The 16,166-nt window shown below is 40.8% G+C and overlaps 1 protein-coding gene across 1 annotated transcript in view; it reads right to left on the minus strand.

The window, feature by feature from the left end:
- Positions 1-11,353: 11,353 nt before the first annotated feature.
- Positions 11,354-16,166, minus strand: part of LOC121866790 (multivesicular body subunit 12B-like) — a 32,985-nt gene continuing 28,172 nt past the window's right edge. The window contains exons 5-6 of the mRNA XM_042366521.1: positions 15,903-16,126; positions 11,354-11,543 (exon numbers count right to left, since the gene is read on the minus strand). Of these exons, the coding sequence (XP_042222455.1) occupies positions 11,380-11,543; positions 15,903-16,126 (388 nt within the window). The 3' untranslated portion in view covers positions 11,354-11,379. The remainder of the gene's footprint in view (positions 11,544-15,902; positions 16,127-16,166) is intronic.

Here is a 16,166-nt window from a genome sequence, read left to right on the forward strand (position 1 = left end):
ACCTAACCACAGCATACAGTGCAAACCTGACCCAGTATATAAACCTGGCCAGTATACAGTAAACCTGACCAGTATACAGTAAACCTGACCAGTATATTGTGCAACCTGACCAGTATACAGTAAACCTGACCAGTATACAGTAAACCTAACTTCACAGCATACAGTAAACTGGAGCAGTATATTAGCAAACCTGACCAGTATACAGTAAACCTGACCAGTATACAGTAAACCTAACCACAGCATACAGTAAACCTGACCTCAGTATACAGTAAACTGACCAGTATACAGTAAACTGACCAGTATACAGTAAACCTGACCAGTATACAGTAAACCTGACCAGTATACAGTAAACCTAACCACAGCATGGCTGGTAAACTCCTGAGCAGTATACAGTAAACCTGACCAGTATACAGTAAACCTGGACCAGTATACAGTAAACCTGACCACAGCATACAGTACACCTGACCAGTATACAGTAAACCTGACCAGTATACAGTAAACCTGACCAGCATGGCTGGCAGTAAACTTGAGCAGTATACAGTAAACCTGAGCAGTATACAGTAAACCTGACCAGTATACAGTAAACCTGACCAGTATACAGTAAACTTGAGCAGTATTGTGCAACCTGAGCAGTATACAGTAAACCTGACCAGTATACAGTAAACCTGACCAGTATACAGTAAACCTGACCACAGCATACAGTACACCTGACCAGTATACAGTAAACCCGGACCAGTATACAGTAACCTGACCAGTATACAGTAAACCTGACCAGTATACAGTAAACCTGACCAGATACAGTAAACCTGACCAGTATACAGTAAACCTGACCAGTATACAGGAAACCTGAGCAGTATACAGTAAACCTGACCAGTATACAGTAAACCTGGAGCAGTACACAGTAAACCTGACCAATATACAGTAAAACCTGAGCAGTATAATGTAAACCTGAGCAGTATACAGTAAACCTGACCAGTATACAGTAAACCTGACCACAGCACGTGCAAACCTGACCAGTATACAGTGTCCTGACCAGTATACAGTAAACCTGACCAGTATACAGTAAACCTGACTAGTATACAGTAAACCTGACCTCAGTATACAAACCTGACCACAGCATACAGTAGACCTGGACCAGTATACAGTAAACCTGGACTCAGTATACAGTAAACCTGACCACAGCATACAGTACACCTGACTGGCAGTATACAGTAAACCTGACCAGTATACAGTAAACCTGAGCAGTATGGCCAGTACACCTGACCAGTATACAGTAAACCTGACCAGTATACAGTAAACTCCGAGCAGCATATACAGTACACCTGACTAGTATACAGTAAACCTGACCAGTATACAGTAAACCTGACCACAGCATACAGTACACCTGACCAGTATACAGTACACCTGAGCAGTATATACAGTAAACCTGACCAGTATACAGTAAACTGGACCAATAGTATACAGTAAACTCCGCCAGTATGCTGTGGCAAACCTGACCAGTATACAGTGCAAACCTGAGCAGTATACAGTAAACCTGACCAGTATACAGTACACCTGACCAGTATACAGTAAACCTTGACCAGTATACAGTAAACCTGACCAGTATACAGTAAACTCTGAGCAGTATACAGTAAACCTGACCAGTATACAGTAAACCTGAGCAGTACACAGTAAACCTGACCAGTATACAGTACACCTGACCAGTATAATAGTAAACCTGAGCAGTATACAGTACACCTGACCAGTATACAGTAAACCTGACCAGTATACAGTAAACCTGACTAGTATACAGTAAACCTGACCAGTATACAGTAAACCTGACCAGTATACAGTAAACCTGAGCAGTACACAGCAAACCTGACCAGTATACAGTAAACCTTGAGCAGTAAACAGTAAACCTGACCAGTATACAGTAAACCTGGAGCACAGCATACAGTACACCTGACCAGTATACAGTACACCTGACCAGTATGTACAGTAAACCTGACCAGTATACAGTAAACCTGACCACAGTATACAGTAAACCTGACCAGTATACAGTAAACCTGACCAGTATACAGTAAACCTGAGCAGTACATTGTGCAAACCTGACCAGTATACATACAGTAAACCTGGAGCAGTAAACAGTAAACCTGACCAGTATACACAGTAAACCTGACCACAGCATACAGTACACCTGACCAGTATACAGTAAACCTGACCAGTATACAGTAAACCTGACCAGTATACAGTACACCTGGAGTATATACAGTAAACCTGACCATATACAGTAAACCTGAGCAGTACACAGTAAACCTGACCACAGTATACAGTAAACCTGAGCAGCACACAGTAAACCTGACCACAGCATACAGTACACCTGACCAGTATGGCTACAGTAAACCTGACCAGTATACAGTAAACCTGACTACAGCATACAGTACAGTAAACCTGACCAGTACAGTAAACCTGACCAGTATACAGTAAACCTGACCAGTATACAGTAAACCTGAGCAGTACACAGTAAACCTGACCAGTATACAGTAAACCTGACCAGGTATACAGTAAACCTGACCATTGCTGTGCAAACCTGACCAGTATACAGTAAACCTGACCAGTATACAGTAAACCTGAGCAGTAGCACAGTAAACCTGACCAGTATACAGTACACCTGGACCAGTACAGTAAACCTGACCAGTATACAGTAAACCTGACCAGTATACAGTAAACCTGACTACAGCACAGTACACCTGACCAGTACACAGTAAACCTGACCAGTATACAGTAAACCTGACTAGTATGCTACAGCAACCTGACCAGTATACAGTAAAACCTGACCAGTATACAGAAACCTGACCAGTATACAGTAAACCTGACCACAGCATACAGTAAACCTGACCAGTATACAGTAAACCTTGACCACAAAGATACAGTAAACCTGACCACAGTATACAGTAAACCTTGACCACAGGCTGCCAGTAAACCTGACTACAGCACAGTAAACCTGACCAGTATACAGTAAACCTGACCACAGCATACAGTAAACCTGACCAGTATACAGTAAACCTGACCAGTATATACAGTGCAACCTGACCAGTATTAAGCAGTAAACCTGACCAGTATACAGTAAACCTGACCAGTATGGCTGGTGCAAACCTGACCAGTATACAGTAAACCTGACCACAGCATACAGTAAACCTGACCAGTATACAGTAAACCTGACCACAGCATACAGTAAACCTGGACTACAGCATTGCTACAAAGTACACCTGAGCAGTACAGTAAACCTGACCAGTATACAGTAAACCTGACCACAGCATACAGTAAACTCCCATTCACAGCATACAGTACACCTGGAGCAGCACACAGTAAACCTGACCAGTATACAGTAAACCTGACCACAGCATACAGTAAACCTGACCTCACAGCATACAGTACACCTGACCACAGCATGGCTGTGCACACCTGAGCAGCACACACAGTAAACCTGACCAGTATGGTGCAAAACCTGACCACAGCATACAGTAAACCTGACCACAGCATACAGTGCACACCTGAGCAGTACACAGTAAACCTGACCAGTATACAGAAAAACCTGACCAGTATACAGTAAACCTGAGCAGTACATTGTAAACCTGACCAGTATACAGTACACCTGGACCAGTACACAGTAAACCTGACCAGTATACAGTAAAACCCCACCAGTATAACAGTAAACCTGACCACAGCACAGTACACCTGGACCAGTACACAGTAAACCTGACCAGTATACAGTAAACCTGACCAGTATGTATTGTGCAACCTGACCAGTATACAGTAAACCTGACCAGTATACAGGAAACCTGACCAGTATACAGTAAACCTGACCACAGCATGCCAGTAAACCTGACCAGTATACAGTAAACCTGACCACAGCATACAGTAAACCTGACCAGTATACAGTGCAAACCTGACCACAGCATACAGTAAACCTGACCACAGCACAGTAAACCTGACCACAGTATACAGTAAACCTGACTACAGCATTGGCTGGAAAGTAAAACTCCGACCAGCATACAGTAAACCTGACCAGTACAGTAAACCTGACCAGTATACAGCAACCTGACCACAGTATACAGTAAACCTGACCAGTATACAGTAACCTGACCACAGCATACAGCAAGTAAACCTGACCAGTATACAGTGCAACCTGGACTACAGCATACAGTAAACCTGACCACAGCATACAGTACACCTGAGCAGTACATTGAAGTAAACCTGGACCAGTATACAGTAAACCTAAATCCACAGCATACAGTAAACCTGGACCACAGCATACAGTACACACCTGAGCAGTACACAGTAAACCTGACCAGTATACAGTAAACCTAACCACAGCATACAGTAAACCTGACCACAGCATAGAGTACACCTGACCACAGCATACAGCACACCTGGAGCAGTACACAGCAAACCTGACCAGTATACAGTAACCTGACCACAGCATACAGTAAACCTGGACTACAGCATACAGTACACCTGAGCAGTAATATTGGTAAACCTGACTAGCATACAGTAAACCTGACCAGTATGCTGTGCAAACCTGACCAGTATACAGTAAACCTGACCAGTATACAGTAAACCTGACCAGTATACAGTAAACCTGGACCAGTATACAGTAAACCTGGTTCAGTATACAGTAAACCTGACTCAGTATACAGTACACCTGAGCAGTATACAGTAAACCTGAGCAGTACACAGTACACCTGACCAGTATACAGTAACCTGAGCAGTATACGGTAAACCTGACCAGTATACAGTAAACCTGGAGCAGTACATTGAAAGTAAACCTGACCTCAGTATACAGTACACCCACCAGTACACACAGTAAACCTGACTCAGTATACAGTAAACCTGACCTCAGTATACAGTAAACCTGACCTCACGCACAGTACACACCTGACCAGTACACAGTAAACCTGACCAGTGGCACAGTAAACCTGGACTGTATATACAGTAAACCTGACCAGTATACAGTAAACCTGACTAGTATACACAGGAAACCCCACCCAGTATGGGCTGTGCAACCTGACCACAGCATACAGTAAACCTGACCAGTATACAGTAAACCTGACCACAGCATACAGTAAACCTGACCAGTATACAGTAAACCTGACCACAGCATACAGTAACCTGACCATTGCTGACAGTAAACCTGACCAGTATACAGTAAACCTGACCACAGCATACAGTAAACCTGACCAGTATACAGTAAAACCTGACCAGTATACAGTAAACCTGACTATATACAGTAAACCTGACCAGTATATACAGTAAACCTGACCAGTATACAGTAAACCTGACCACAGCATACAGTAAACCTGACCAGTATACAGTAAACCTGACCACAGCATACAGTAAAACTCCGACCACAAAAGCATACAGTACACCTGAGCAGTACACAGTAAACCTGACCAGTATACAGTAAACCTGACTACAGCAAAAACTTAACGCGCATACAGTACACCTGAGCAGTGCACACAGTAAACCTGACCAGTATACAGTAAACCTGACCACAGCATACAGTAAACCTGGACTACAGCATACAGTACACCTGACCACAGCATACAGTACACCTGAGCAGTACACAGTAAACCTGACCAGTATACAGTAAACCTGGACTACAGCATACAGTAAACCTGACCACAGCATTGCCAGTACACCTGAGCAGTACACAGTAAACCTGACCAGTATACAGTGTAAACCTGACCAGTATACAGTAAACCTGACCAGTATAGTAAACCTGACTAGTATACACAGTACCTGACCAGTATACAGTAAACCTGACCAGTATACAGTAAACCTGACCAGTATACAGTAAACCTGACAGTATACAGTACAATCTGAGCAGTATACAGTAAACCTGAGCAGTACACAGTACACCTGACCAGTATACAGTAAACCTGAGCAGTATACGGTAAACCTGACCAGCATACAGTAAACCTGAGCAGTACACAGTAAACCTGACCAGTGGCACAGTAAACCTGACCAGTATACAGTGTAAACCTGAGCAGTATACGTAAACCTGACCAGTATACAGTAAACCTGAGCAGTACACAGTAAACTCCTGACCAGTATACAAAGTAAACCTGACCAGTATACAGTAAACCTGAGCAGTATATACAGTAAACCTGACCACAGCATACAGTAAACCTGACCAGTATAGTTGTGCAACCTGACCAGTATACAGTAAACCTGACCAGTATGCAGTACACCTGACCAGTATACAGTAAAACCTGAGCAGTATACAGTAAACCTGGAGCAGTATACAGTAAACCTGAGCAGTACAGTAACCTGACCAGTATGGCCAGTACACCCTGGACCAGTATACAAAACCTGGAGCAGTATACAGTAAACCTTGACCACAGAATACAGTAAACCTGACCAGTATACAGTAAACCTGACCAGTATACAGTAAACCTGACCAGTATACAGTAAACTTACCACAGCATATACAGTAAACCTGACCACAGCATGCCAGTACACCTGACCAGTATACAGTAAACCTGAGCAGTAATACACAGTAAACCTGACCAGTATACAGTAAACCTGGAGCAGTACATTGTGCAACCTGACCAGTATAGCCAGTGCACACCTGACCAGCATACAGTAAACCTGGAGCAGTATACAGTAACCTGACCAGTATACAGTAAACCTGACCAGTATACAGTAAATCCTGACCAGTATTGCAAACCTGGACCGCACGCCGTCCCAACCGTCCCAACCTGACTACAGTATACAGTAAACCTGACCAGTATACAGTAAACCTGACCACAGCACAGTACACCTGAACAGTATACAGTAAACCTGACCAGACCAGTATACAGTAAACCTGACAGTATACAGTATACAGTACCACCAGCAGCAGTATACAGTAACCTGAACAGTGAGCAGTACACAGTAAACCTGACCAGTATACAGTAAACCTGACCAGTATACAGTAAACCTGACCAGTATACAGTACACAGTACAGTAAACCTGACAGTATACAGTAAACCTGACCAGTATACAGTAAACCTAGTAAACCTGACCAGTATACAGTAAACCTGACCAGTATACAGTAAACCTGACCAGTATACAGTAAACCTGACCAGTATACAGTAAACCTAACCACAGCATACAGTAAACCTGAGCAGTATACAGTAAACCTGACCAGTATACAGTAAACCTGACCAGTATACAGTAAACCTGACCACAGCATACAGTACACCTGAACAGTATACAGTAACCCTGACCAGTATACAGTAAACCTGACCAGTATACAGTAAACCTGAGCAGTACACAGTACACCTGACAGTATACAGTAAACCTGACCAGTATACAGTAAACCTGACCACAGCACAGTACACCTGAACAGTATACAGTAAACCTGACCAGTATACAGTAAACGTGAATAGTATACAGTAAACCTGACCAGTATACAGTAAATCTGACCACAGCATACAGTACACCTGACCAGTATACAGTAACCCTGACCAGTATACAGTAAACCTGAGCAGTACACAGTACACCTGACTACCCTTAGTGTTGAAAGGTTACATAGTTGTGGTCTCGAATCCAGGAAAAAAGTCACAAGAAAAAATGACACGGAAAAAACCTAACCTAAGTTGCAGCAGCAGGCGAAGACAATATACCAATGAGCATCATTAAGAAAGTAGCCCACTTATTACTACCTGTTCTCCTACACATTTGTAACTCCTCCTTCACTAGTTGTGTCTTTCCGGATAAACTGAAAATTGCTAAAGTCCACCCGGCATCTAAAAAATCTGGGGACAAAGGTCTCTTCAAGAACTACCGCCCCATCAGTCCTCCCAGCCTTGAGTAAGATACTGGAAAAGCTAGCATGTAATAGACTAAATTCCTTCTGTAATGTCAATAACATCTTTACAGACTCCCAGTTTGGATTTAGAGCTAGAAGGTCGACTGAGAGTGCTCTGCTATCCTTTATTAATGACATCTTAAATTCCTTTGATGACAGTCAGTTCACAGTCGGTATATTCTTGGACCTCTCTAAAGCCTTCGATACTGTCGACCATATCGTCCTCCTTTCAAAGCTTGAACATTATGGCGTTAGGGGCCTGTTCCACAATTGGTTCGCCTCATATCTGTCCAACAGGATGCAGTATGTCTGTTATAATAACCACCAATCTGACTCCTTGCCAATCTTGTATGGAGTCCCCCCAAGGTTCAATTCTCGGTCCAGTACTGTTTTTGTTGTACATAAACGACATAGTCCATGCCAGCCCACTCATAAAATACAACTTATTTGCAGACGATAGTAATCTCTATGCCAGCAACTCAGACCTCCATTCCTTGATGAGAACTATGAACACTGAATTAACTAAAGTCTGGACCAGGGTAATACTAATAAACTGACCTTAAACCTTGAGAAAACCCACTACACGATCTTTCACAGAAGAAAAACTTAACCCCAGACTTGGACCCCCTATACCATGGTAAAAAAGTCCTCAAACGCGAACAAAATACTAAATTCCTCGGAGTTATTGTTGATGAGAAACTTAACTGGAGAAACCACATACAGTACAAGCCATTCCCAATAAAATCAATAAACAGTGCGGTATCATGTATCACACTTGACAGTCACTCACTCTCACAGCAATGAAAGAAATCTATCATGATCTTGTTTACCAACACCTGATACACTGCACAAAAGAGAGTTGTACGGACAATGACCTACTTGAAAAAAACAGATCACACAAACGAAAAATTTGCTATATTGAAATTTTTAAAATTCGAGGCTATTAACACTTACTGCTGTGCCCTCTTTGTTTACAAATCTATCAATCACTTGCTTGACAATAATTACTTCCAGTTCCGGAATAATCAGAGATACAACTTTAGGCACCCAGAGCTACTAAGACCACCCCCCATGCGCTCCTCTCAGTCCCAGACTTCCATAAAATATCACGGTGTGAAGGTGTGGAACAACTTACCCCCACCCATCAGAGCAAAGACTATGCTCCCTTCCTTTAAATCATCTCTAAAAAAATATCTATTGTCGAAGTATTAATATTTCTTGTAACACTTACGATATTTACAGTACCTGCTTTTATTGTGCCATCAAAACCGTTTTATCGGAAATTATCATGTAAATAAATAAGTAATTACCATTGCAATGAACATCATTGCCAACTAGACATAATCCTGACAGCTCTGTCCTCTTGTCCAACCTTATTACTGTACAACCCAGGTTGTACTGCTCCCCCATTATACTTATGTTTTTAAATTCCACTCATACTGCCTTCCATAAGGATCTTCAATTCAGTTAACGAAGTTCTTACGAAACGACCTCAACATGTTTTCGCTTGCACTGACCGGGCAACCAGCTTTAGTATCAGTCCGCCAATACATTAATCGGTTCTAGGGCTTAAATTCCTTACTATTTTAGTAAATATCAAGAAGTTTATACTATTCAATAATTTTAAAAGTTTAATATTCAATTTTTTAGTCATTTTAACAATTATTGAACATAATTGAAGGTAAAGTGACTAGTTTAATGCGCGGCATCCAGCCTCTTAACACAGCAAACAGGAGTTAGTCTCTCTCTGTTTTCACTGGAGGTAACATCTTGCTTGAGACTCTTCAACTAAACACTTTTTTCTGTGTTTCCAAGCAAATTATTTGTCATTTTGAAATATATTTTACATATTGACAATATATAATGCAGTGCAGTGTTGATTTAAAGAAAATAATCTTGAATTACACCAAGAGAGCTAAAATTTTATGGGTGAAATGGCGCCATGGGGTGACTTCTCTTCCACCCCAATGCCTTCTCTTCTTCCTTCTCCTCCACCCCCATTCTAAATCCCATCATCATCATCACATCATCCAGGAGCCTTCTACATACACACCTCAAAGTTAGTGAACTTTTCTACCATTTTTGTTGAATTTAGGAAATTTTCGGTGAGCTGGAACCAATTACCCAAAAACCCATTGAAACAATGGTTTCGGTTAACGAACGACCTTCTGGAACGGATTGAGTTCATTAACGGAGGGGCCACTGTATATATATATATAAATATATATAAATATATATATATCATGTAAATCCACAATGAAAACGTGGATAAGATAAATCTTGATAAAATCACACGGGAAAATGGAAACAACGGAGCACCTTAGCTTTCGTCTTTATTCAAGACATCTTCAGAGGCTAAGCTAAGGTGCTCCGTTGTTTCCATTTTCCCGTGTGATTTTATCAATATATATATATATATATATATATATATATATATATATATATATATATATATATATATATATATATATATATATATATATATATATATATATATATATATATATATATATATATATATATATATATATATATATATATATATATATATATATACCTGTATATATATATATATATATATACTATATATATATATATATATATATATATATATATATATATATATAATATATATATATATATATATATATATATATATATATATATATATATATATATATATATATATATATATATATATATATATATATATATATATACACACCTAGACCCCGACTTACGACTACGTGGACTTACGACCGTCGGGACTTACGACCGCCTCAGATATAGATAAAAAAGAAAAAATTATTTTTTTTTTTTTAAATGACACACGCATTTTCTATACCGAAACGTTTCCAGTTAATGTAGTCTCCATGTATAATTAGAAAATTATGGGGGCCCCATGTGCATTCAGCTGACTACATTAAAGGTTAAGTGCTCAGTCACACTGTATCCATTCCTTATTATTTATTACTTTCACTGTACTGTATCCATTCATCATTATTCATTACTTTTACTGTACTGTATTTCATTGTAGATTTTTTATTAAAAAAAAAAAAAAAATTTTTATCTATATCGGACTTACGACCTGGATTTGGGTCCCTAACCCCGTCGTAAGTCGGGGTTTAGGTGTATATATATATATATATATATATATATATAAACAAAATAATAATAATAAAAATATTAATAAATAATAAATAATAAAAAAAAATAAATATTGAAGTGATAACCGTGGTAACACTATGAGATGTACTTATTACTACCATGCTATTGTACTATTCCAGATGATACTAAATGTTACATAATACTTCTTTGAGATAAATGTATAGTATATATCAGGTGCCTCAAAGAGAGCTCAGGTTGTCAACTGGCTCAGCCATGTTAATATTTTTATTATTATCCACTCTGTATCTGTATTTTTCTGGCTAAAGAAACTGTTTCAATTCAATTCAATTAAGCTAAGCTAACAACCTAACCTAACCTAACCAAACCTACGTGCAATGCCATCATATATATATTTTGTTGTCAATGTTTACAAGTCATGTGACTTTTTTTCCTGTGGACTTTATTTCCGTCCACCGTGGTCTCACCTCATCCTCAATCTGTTGTTTACTCTTCTTAGTTATTACTGGCAGAGTTTGTGATCCACTATCAGATGACTTCACATATTTCTTATTGAGGATGAATGGCACGCCAAACAGAGCTGTGGGGGAAATAATGACAAAGGTTAATGACAACTGGTCCTGAGTTGTGGGTATGTTATGGTCAATACTCGGTAGGGCAGGGCATTGGAGCAATGTCAGACAGACAGTGGAGAAAGACAACGATAAGAGCAGGGTATAAGTGTATGCAGTACAGTATTGAAGGGGACAAGTACCTGTACTGTTACATCAGTTCTGGGGAAGCATGTGCAAATAAAACCATCATTTATCTGTTAAAAGTTATCCATCAAATAGAAAGTTTGTCTTCTCATATATCATCAGGTGGCAGTGAGTGAGTGAGTGAGTGTCTGAGTGAGTGTCTGAGTGAGTGAGTGTGATAAGCCTCTTATGGTCTTTGTGTCATAAAAAATAATACAAAATATAAAGTAATAGAAAAGTACAATACAGCTCCTCCTCGACCTACTCCCGCCCGCACTTATGACCTGCCTCAGTCCGTACGACCACCTGCACTACGACCGCCACAGTCGGTACCAAAAATTTTTCAAATGACGGCGTATTTTCTAGACTGTAACGTTTCCGTCCCGTATGAGAGCGTCGCGTGGCTTAGGTCGCATCGTGGCTACAGCACCCACGCCGTAGAGCGCTTAGTTGGTGTTTGGCTGTCGTTGTATCCGCAACTGATCGCGCTGTGTACTGACATTATTTTCGTATGTAATTCACTTTATAATGACTGGAAAGCGTACAAGTGAGAGTGCTGGTGGTGCTCAGAAGAAAATGAGACAGTCAATTACTTTTGAGACGAAAATGAAGATAATAATGCAGTATGAAAATGGAAAAACTGTAGCATCCATTTCACGCGACCTAGGCTTCTCGCACTCGACGATATCTACTATTTTGAAGGACAAGGAACGTATTCGTGAGGTAGTGAAAGGATCAGCACCTATAAAGGGGACCATAATAACGAAGAAAAGACAATAATAATAATAATAATTAACGGTTTATTGAAAGAGCTTGGCAGCCAGAAGGCTGAAAATATACAGTTACATATTTGGGGAATGGGTTTCGAATTACAAATAATAGACAAGTAACATAAGTGATATAAATATGATATATAATAACTAGGTGGGGAGAAGCTCAAACTACAGGGCATTTCAACATAGTGACAGTGCAAGAAGTAGTATTTACTGGGAGTGAATACACTGGTTTATTACAAGTTATTGATAATTTTTACAATGGTTGGGGCTGGGCTGTTCTTATAGCGATCAGTTTGTGCACGTATGGGCTGGATGTGGTTGTGGTGTCGAACAGCAATTCTCGGGCTAGGGATCTCAGGTGGCAGTAGGAGCGGGTGTCGAGGATGGTGTAGAAACTTCTTACCAAATTTGCAGATGAGGTCATGGTGATGGTCAGTGAGAGTCGAAAGGGTCAGTGTGTTGAGCGCTTCTTGATATGTGGAGTAGGAAGGGGAAAGAATAATCTTGCATGCCCTCTTTTGCACTTTTTCTAGGTGTTTATGTTGTGTGGCATTTAGGAAGGAAGACCAGGTAGGGGAGGCATAGGTGAGCTTGGGAAGTATGAATGTTGTGTAAACACTGAGGAGCTCGGGTGCAGGAACTCTGAGGGACTTGAGTCGGCGGAGGAGGTGGAGACGGAAACTGGAGGATTTGACAACTTCACTGACGTGTGGTTTCCAATTTAGTTTGTTGTCTATGGTGACGCCGAGGAGCTTCGTGGAATCTACAACCTGGAGTGTGTTCGGACCTAAAGTAATGGAAGGAGGTGGGACAATGTCGGAGGAGAGGTTGATGTGCATAACCATGGTCTTGGTATGGTTGATGGTGACATGGTTGTTGGTGGCCCAGTTTTGGAGACTGTTCAAGGTCCCATTCATGAGATGGAAAAATTACTTGTGATATGGATAAAATACCCTTAAGCCTTCTAACCATACAGGCTAAGGCAAGAAGCCTTTTCCAAAGCCAGAAGGAGCAGGAGATGAGTGCAACCAAACCTTCACAGCCAGTCATGGGTGGTTCCAAAGGTTTAAGAAATGTTACAGTTTGTACAGTATAAAGGTGAGTGGAGAGGCAGCAAGTGCTGATGTTGGTGCTGCTGAAGCTTTTAAGGAGGAGTTAGATCGTGTCATCGTGGAGGGAAATTATTTGCCTGAGCAAACATTTAATGTGGATGAACCTGGCTTATTATGGAAGCGCATGCCTGAACGGGCATACATCCACAAAGAGGCGAAAACCATGCCGGGATTCAAGGCATTCAAGGACCGAATTACACTTCTGTTGGGGGGGAATGTAGCTGGTGTCAAGATAAAGCCCTTCATGATCTATCACTCAGAGAACCCAAGGGCTTTTAAACATGTCAACAAGCACACACTGCCACTGTTTTATCGCAGTAACAAGAAGCCTGGATGACCCTAGCACTGTTTGAGGAATGGTTCATGAATTGTTTCATTCCACTAGCCAAGGAATATTGTCTGCAATAAGGGATTGCATTCAAGATTTTGTCAATTTTGGATAATGCTCCGGGACACCCACCACACCTGCACCCTGATGTTAAGGTAGTGTACATTCCACCTAACACTACCTCTGTCATCCAACCCATGGATCAAGGTGCTATTGCAGCTTTTAAAGCAAATTATTTACGTACAACCTTCGCTCAGGCTGTTGCTGTTACTGAAGGTGAGAAAACGCTCAGAGAGTTTTGGAAGGACTACAACATTTTGTCATGTATAAAGAACATTAGTGGAGCATGGGATGAGGTTACAGGTCAGTGCATGAATGGAATATGGAAGAAAGTCCTGAAAAGATATGTGAACAGTTTCACAGGATTTAATGAAGATGAAGTAATTTCTGAGATAAGTAACAATATAGTGGAGTTGGGTTAACAGCTGGAGTTAGAAATTGATAATGAAGATGTTGAACAGTTGGTTGAAAGTGTAGCAGAAGAGCTCAGTAACGAGGATCTTATTGAACTGGAAGGACAGAAAAATGCAGAGGAAGAAGAGAGTCTAACTGTAGAAGAAGAACCTGCATCCCCCAAAAAGTTTTCAGTGAAGCAAATGGCAGAGGCATTTGCTACAATTAATAAGGGGATGCAAATGTTTGACGGAATGGATCCAAATTTTGAGCGTTTTGCCAAAGTTGACAGAATGGCCCAAGATGCACTTGCTTGCTACAGGGAGATTTATAATGAAAAGAAAAAGCAAACTGTGCAGTCTAAATTGGACATCTATTTTAAGAAAAGGACCCCAGTGCTGTCTCCTCACGCCCCACCAGTGCTGCCTCTTCACTCCATAAAGATGATCCAATACCTTCAAACAGCAGGTTTCCACAGTACATAAACCTGTCTGAGGAAAGTGACATTGATGGCCCACCCAGCTCTGTCTCCTCCTCTGCTTCTTCCAGTTAATGTAGTCTCCATGTATAATTAGAAAATTCTAGGGATCCCGTGTGCATTCAGCTGACTACAGTAAGGGTAAGTGCACAGTCACACTGTATCCATTCTTCATTATTGATTACTATTACTGTACTGTATTTCATTTTAGATTTTATATGTAATATTTTTTTGCATTTTCGACTTACGGCCTGGATTTGGGTCCCTAACCCCGTGGTAAGTCGTGGAGTAGCTGTATATAACTGTAATGTGACGTAAAAATAATGAAGCCTGAGATGGCGTGAGGCAGGTGTGTGTGTGTGTGTGTATGACATGGATGATGCGCTCGTGTTCTGTCATGATGATAGAGTTTGAGGAGCTACGCTGCCAGATACATCAACCAATCATAGGCATCCCATGCAGTCACTTTACAGTAGTAGCCAATCATAGCTAATGAGCATTATGAGCCTCCTCACTCAAGTGCTCAGCGTGTGTCTCTACATGATCCAATCTCTTGGAAATTCATTCAAAAGGAGAGATTTTTCTTGGAATTTCTCGGACTGCTAAAAAAATGTCCAGGTAATGGAAGATTCTGTGGATCAATGATTCTGGCTAATGGTAAGACTGCTGTATATTGTATACAACTCTACTGATTATTTATATTATATAGCTACTCTGAATAACACATAACAATATGCATAGCCCCAAGGAAAATATGACTACCGTACTGCTACTTTGTATACAGTACAGTACAGTACATACTTCACAAACAAACTGTATCACACTAATATCAATATTCAATCAAGACTAAATATAAAGAATGGTATGATATACTTAATTACTGGGTTAATATGAGGTGCAGGCATTCACTTAATAAATTTGTGTGAAGTTGTAGAGTGGCCGAAGCTACTTGTATTACCACAGCTTTTTCTGCCACTGTCTACACTTACTCCAATATTTCCCCTTTAATGGAGGTTTGTGTATCCCTAGACTCACCTCATACAGTAGTTACTTACCAGAGTGTCCTGGACCATAGAGTGTATTACTGTTTTGACTAGCATGGGTCGGGGAAGCATAGGAGGGTGGGTTACGAGGGGGTAGTGGGGGAGCAGGACCCTGGGGCTGACCGGACCCAGCAACAGGTGGGGCTGGAGCAGGTCTGGCTGGGCCTAAACCAGGGTACAGACCTCCCCCTCCCCCACCACCACCTCCAGTACTTCCCCTGCTGCTGGGCTCCACACTGCCAACAAAGAAGATGTGTATTATGAGAGATTCTTCCC

Source organism: Homarus americanus, unplaced genomic scaffold (genome assembly GCF_018991925.1).
Source record: "Homarus americanus isolate GMGI-L3 unplaced genomic scaffold, GMGI_Hamer_2.0 scaffold2770, whole genome shotgun sequence".
In the NCBI taxonomy this organism is placed as follows: Eukaryota; Metazoa; Arthropoda; class Malacostraca; order Decapoda; family Nephropidae; genus Homarus; species Homarus americanus.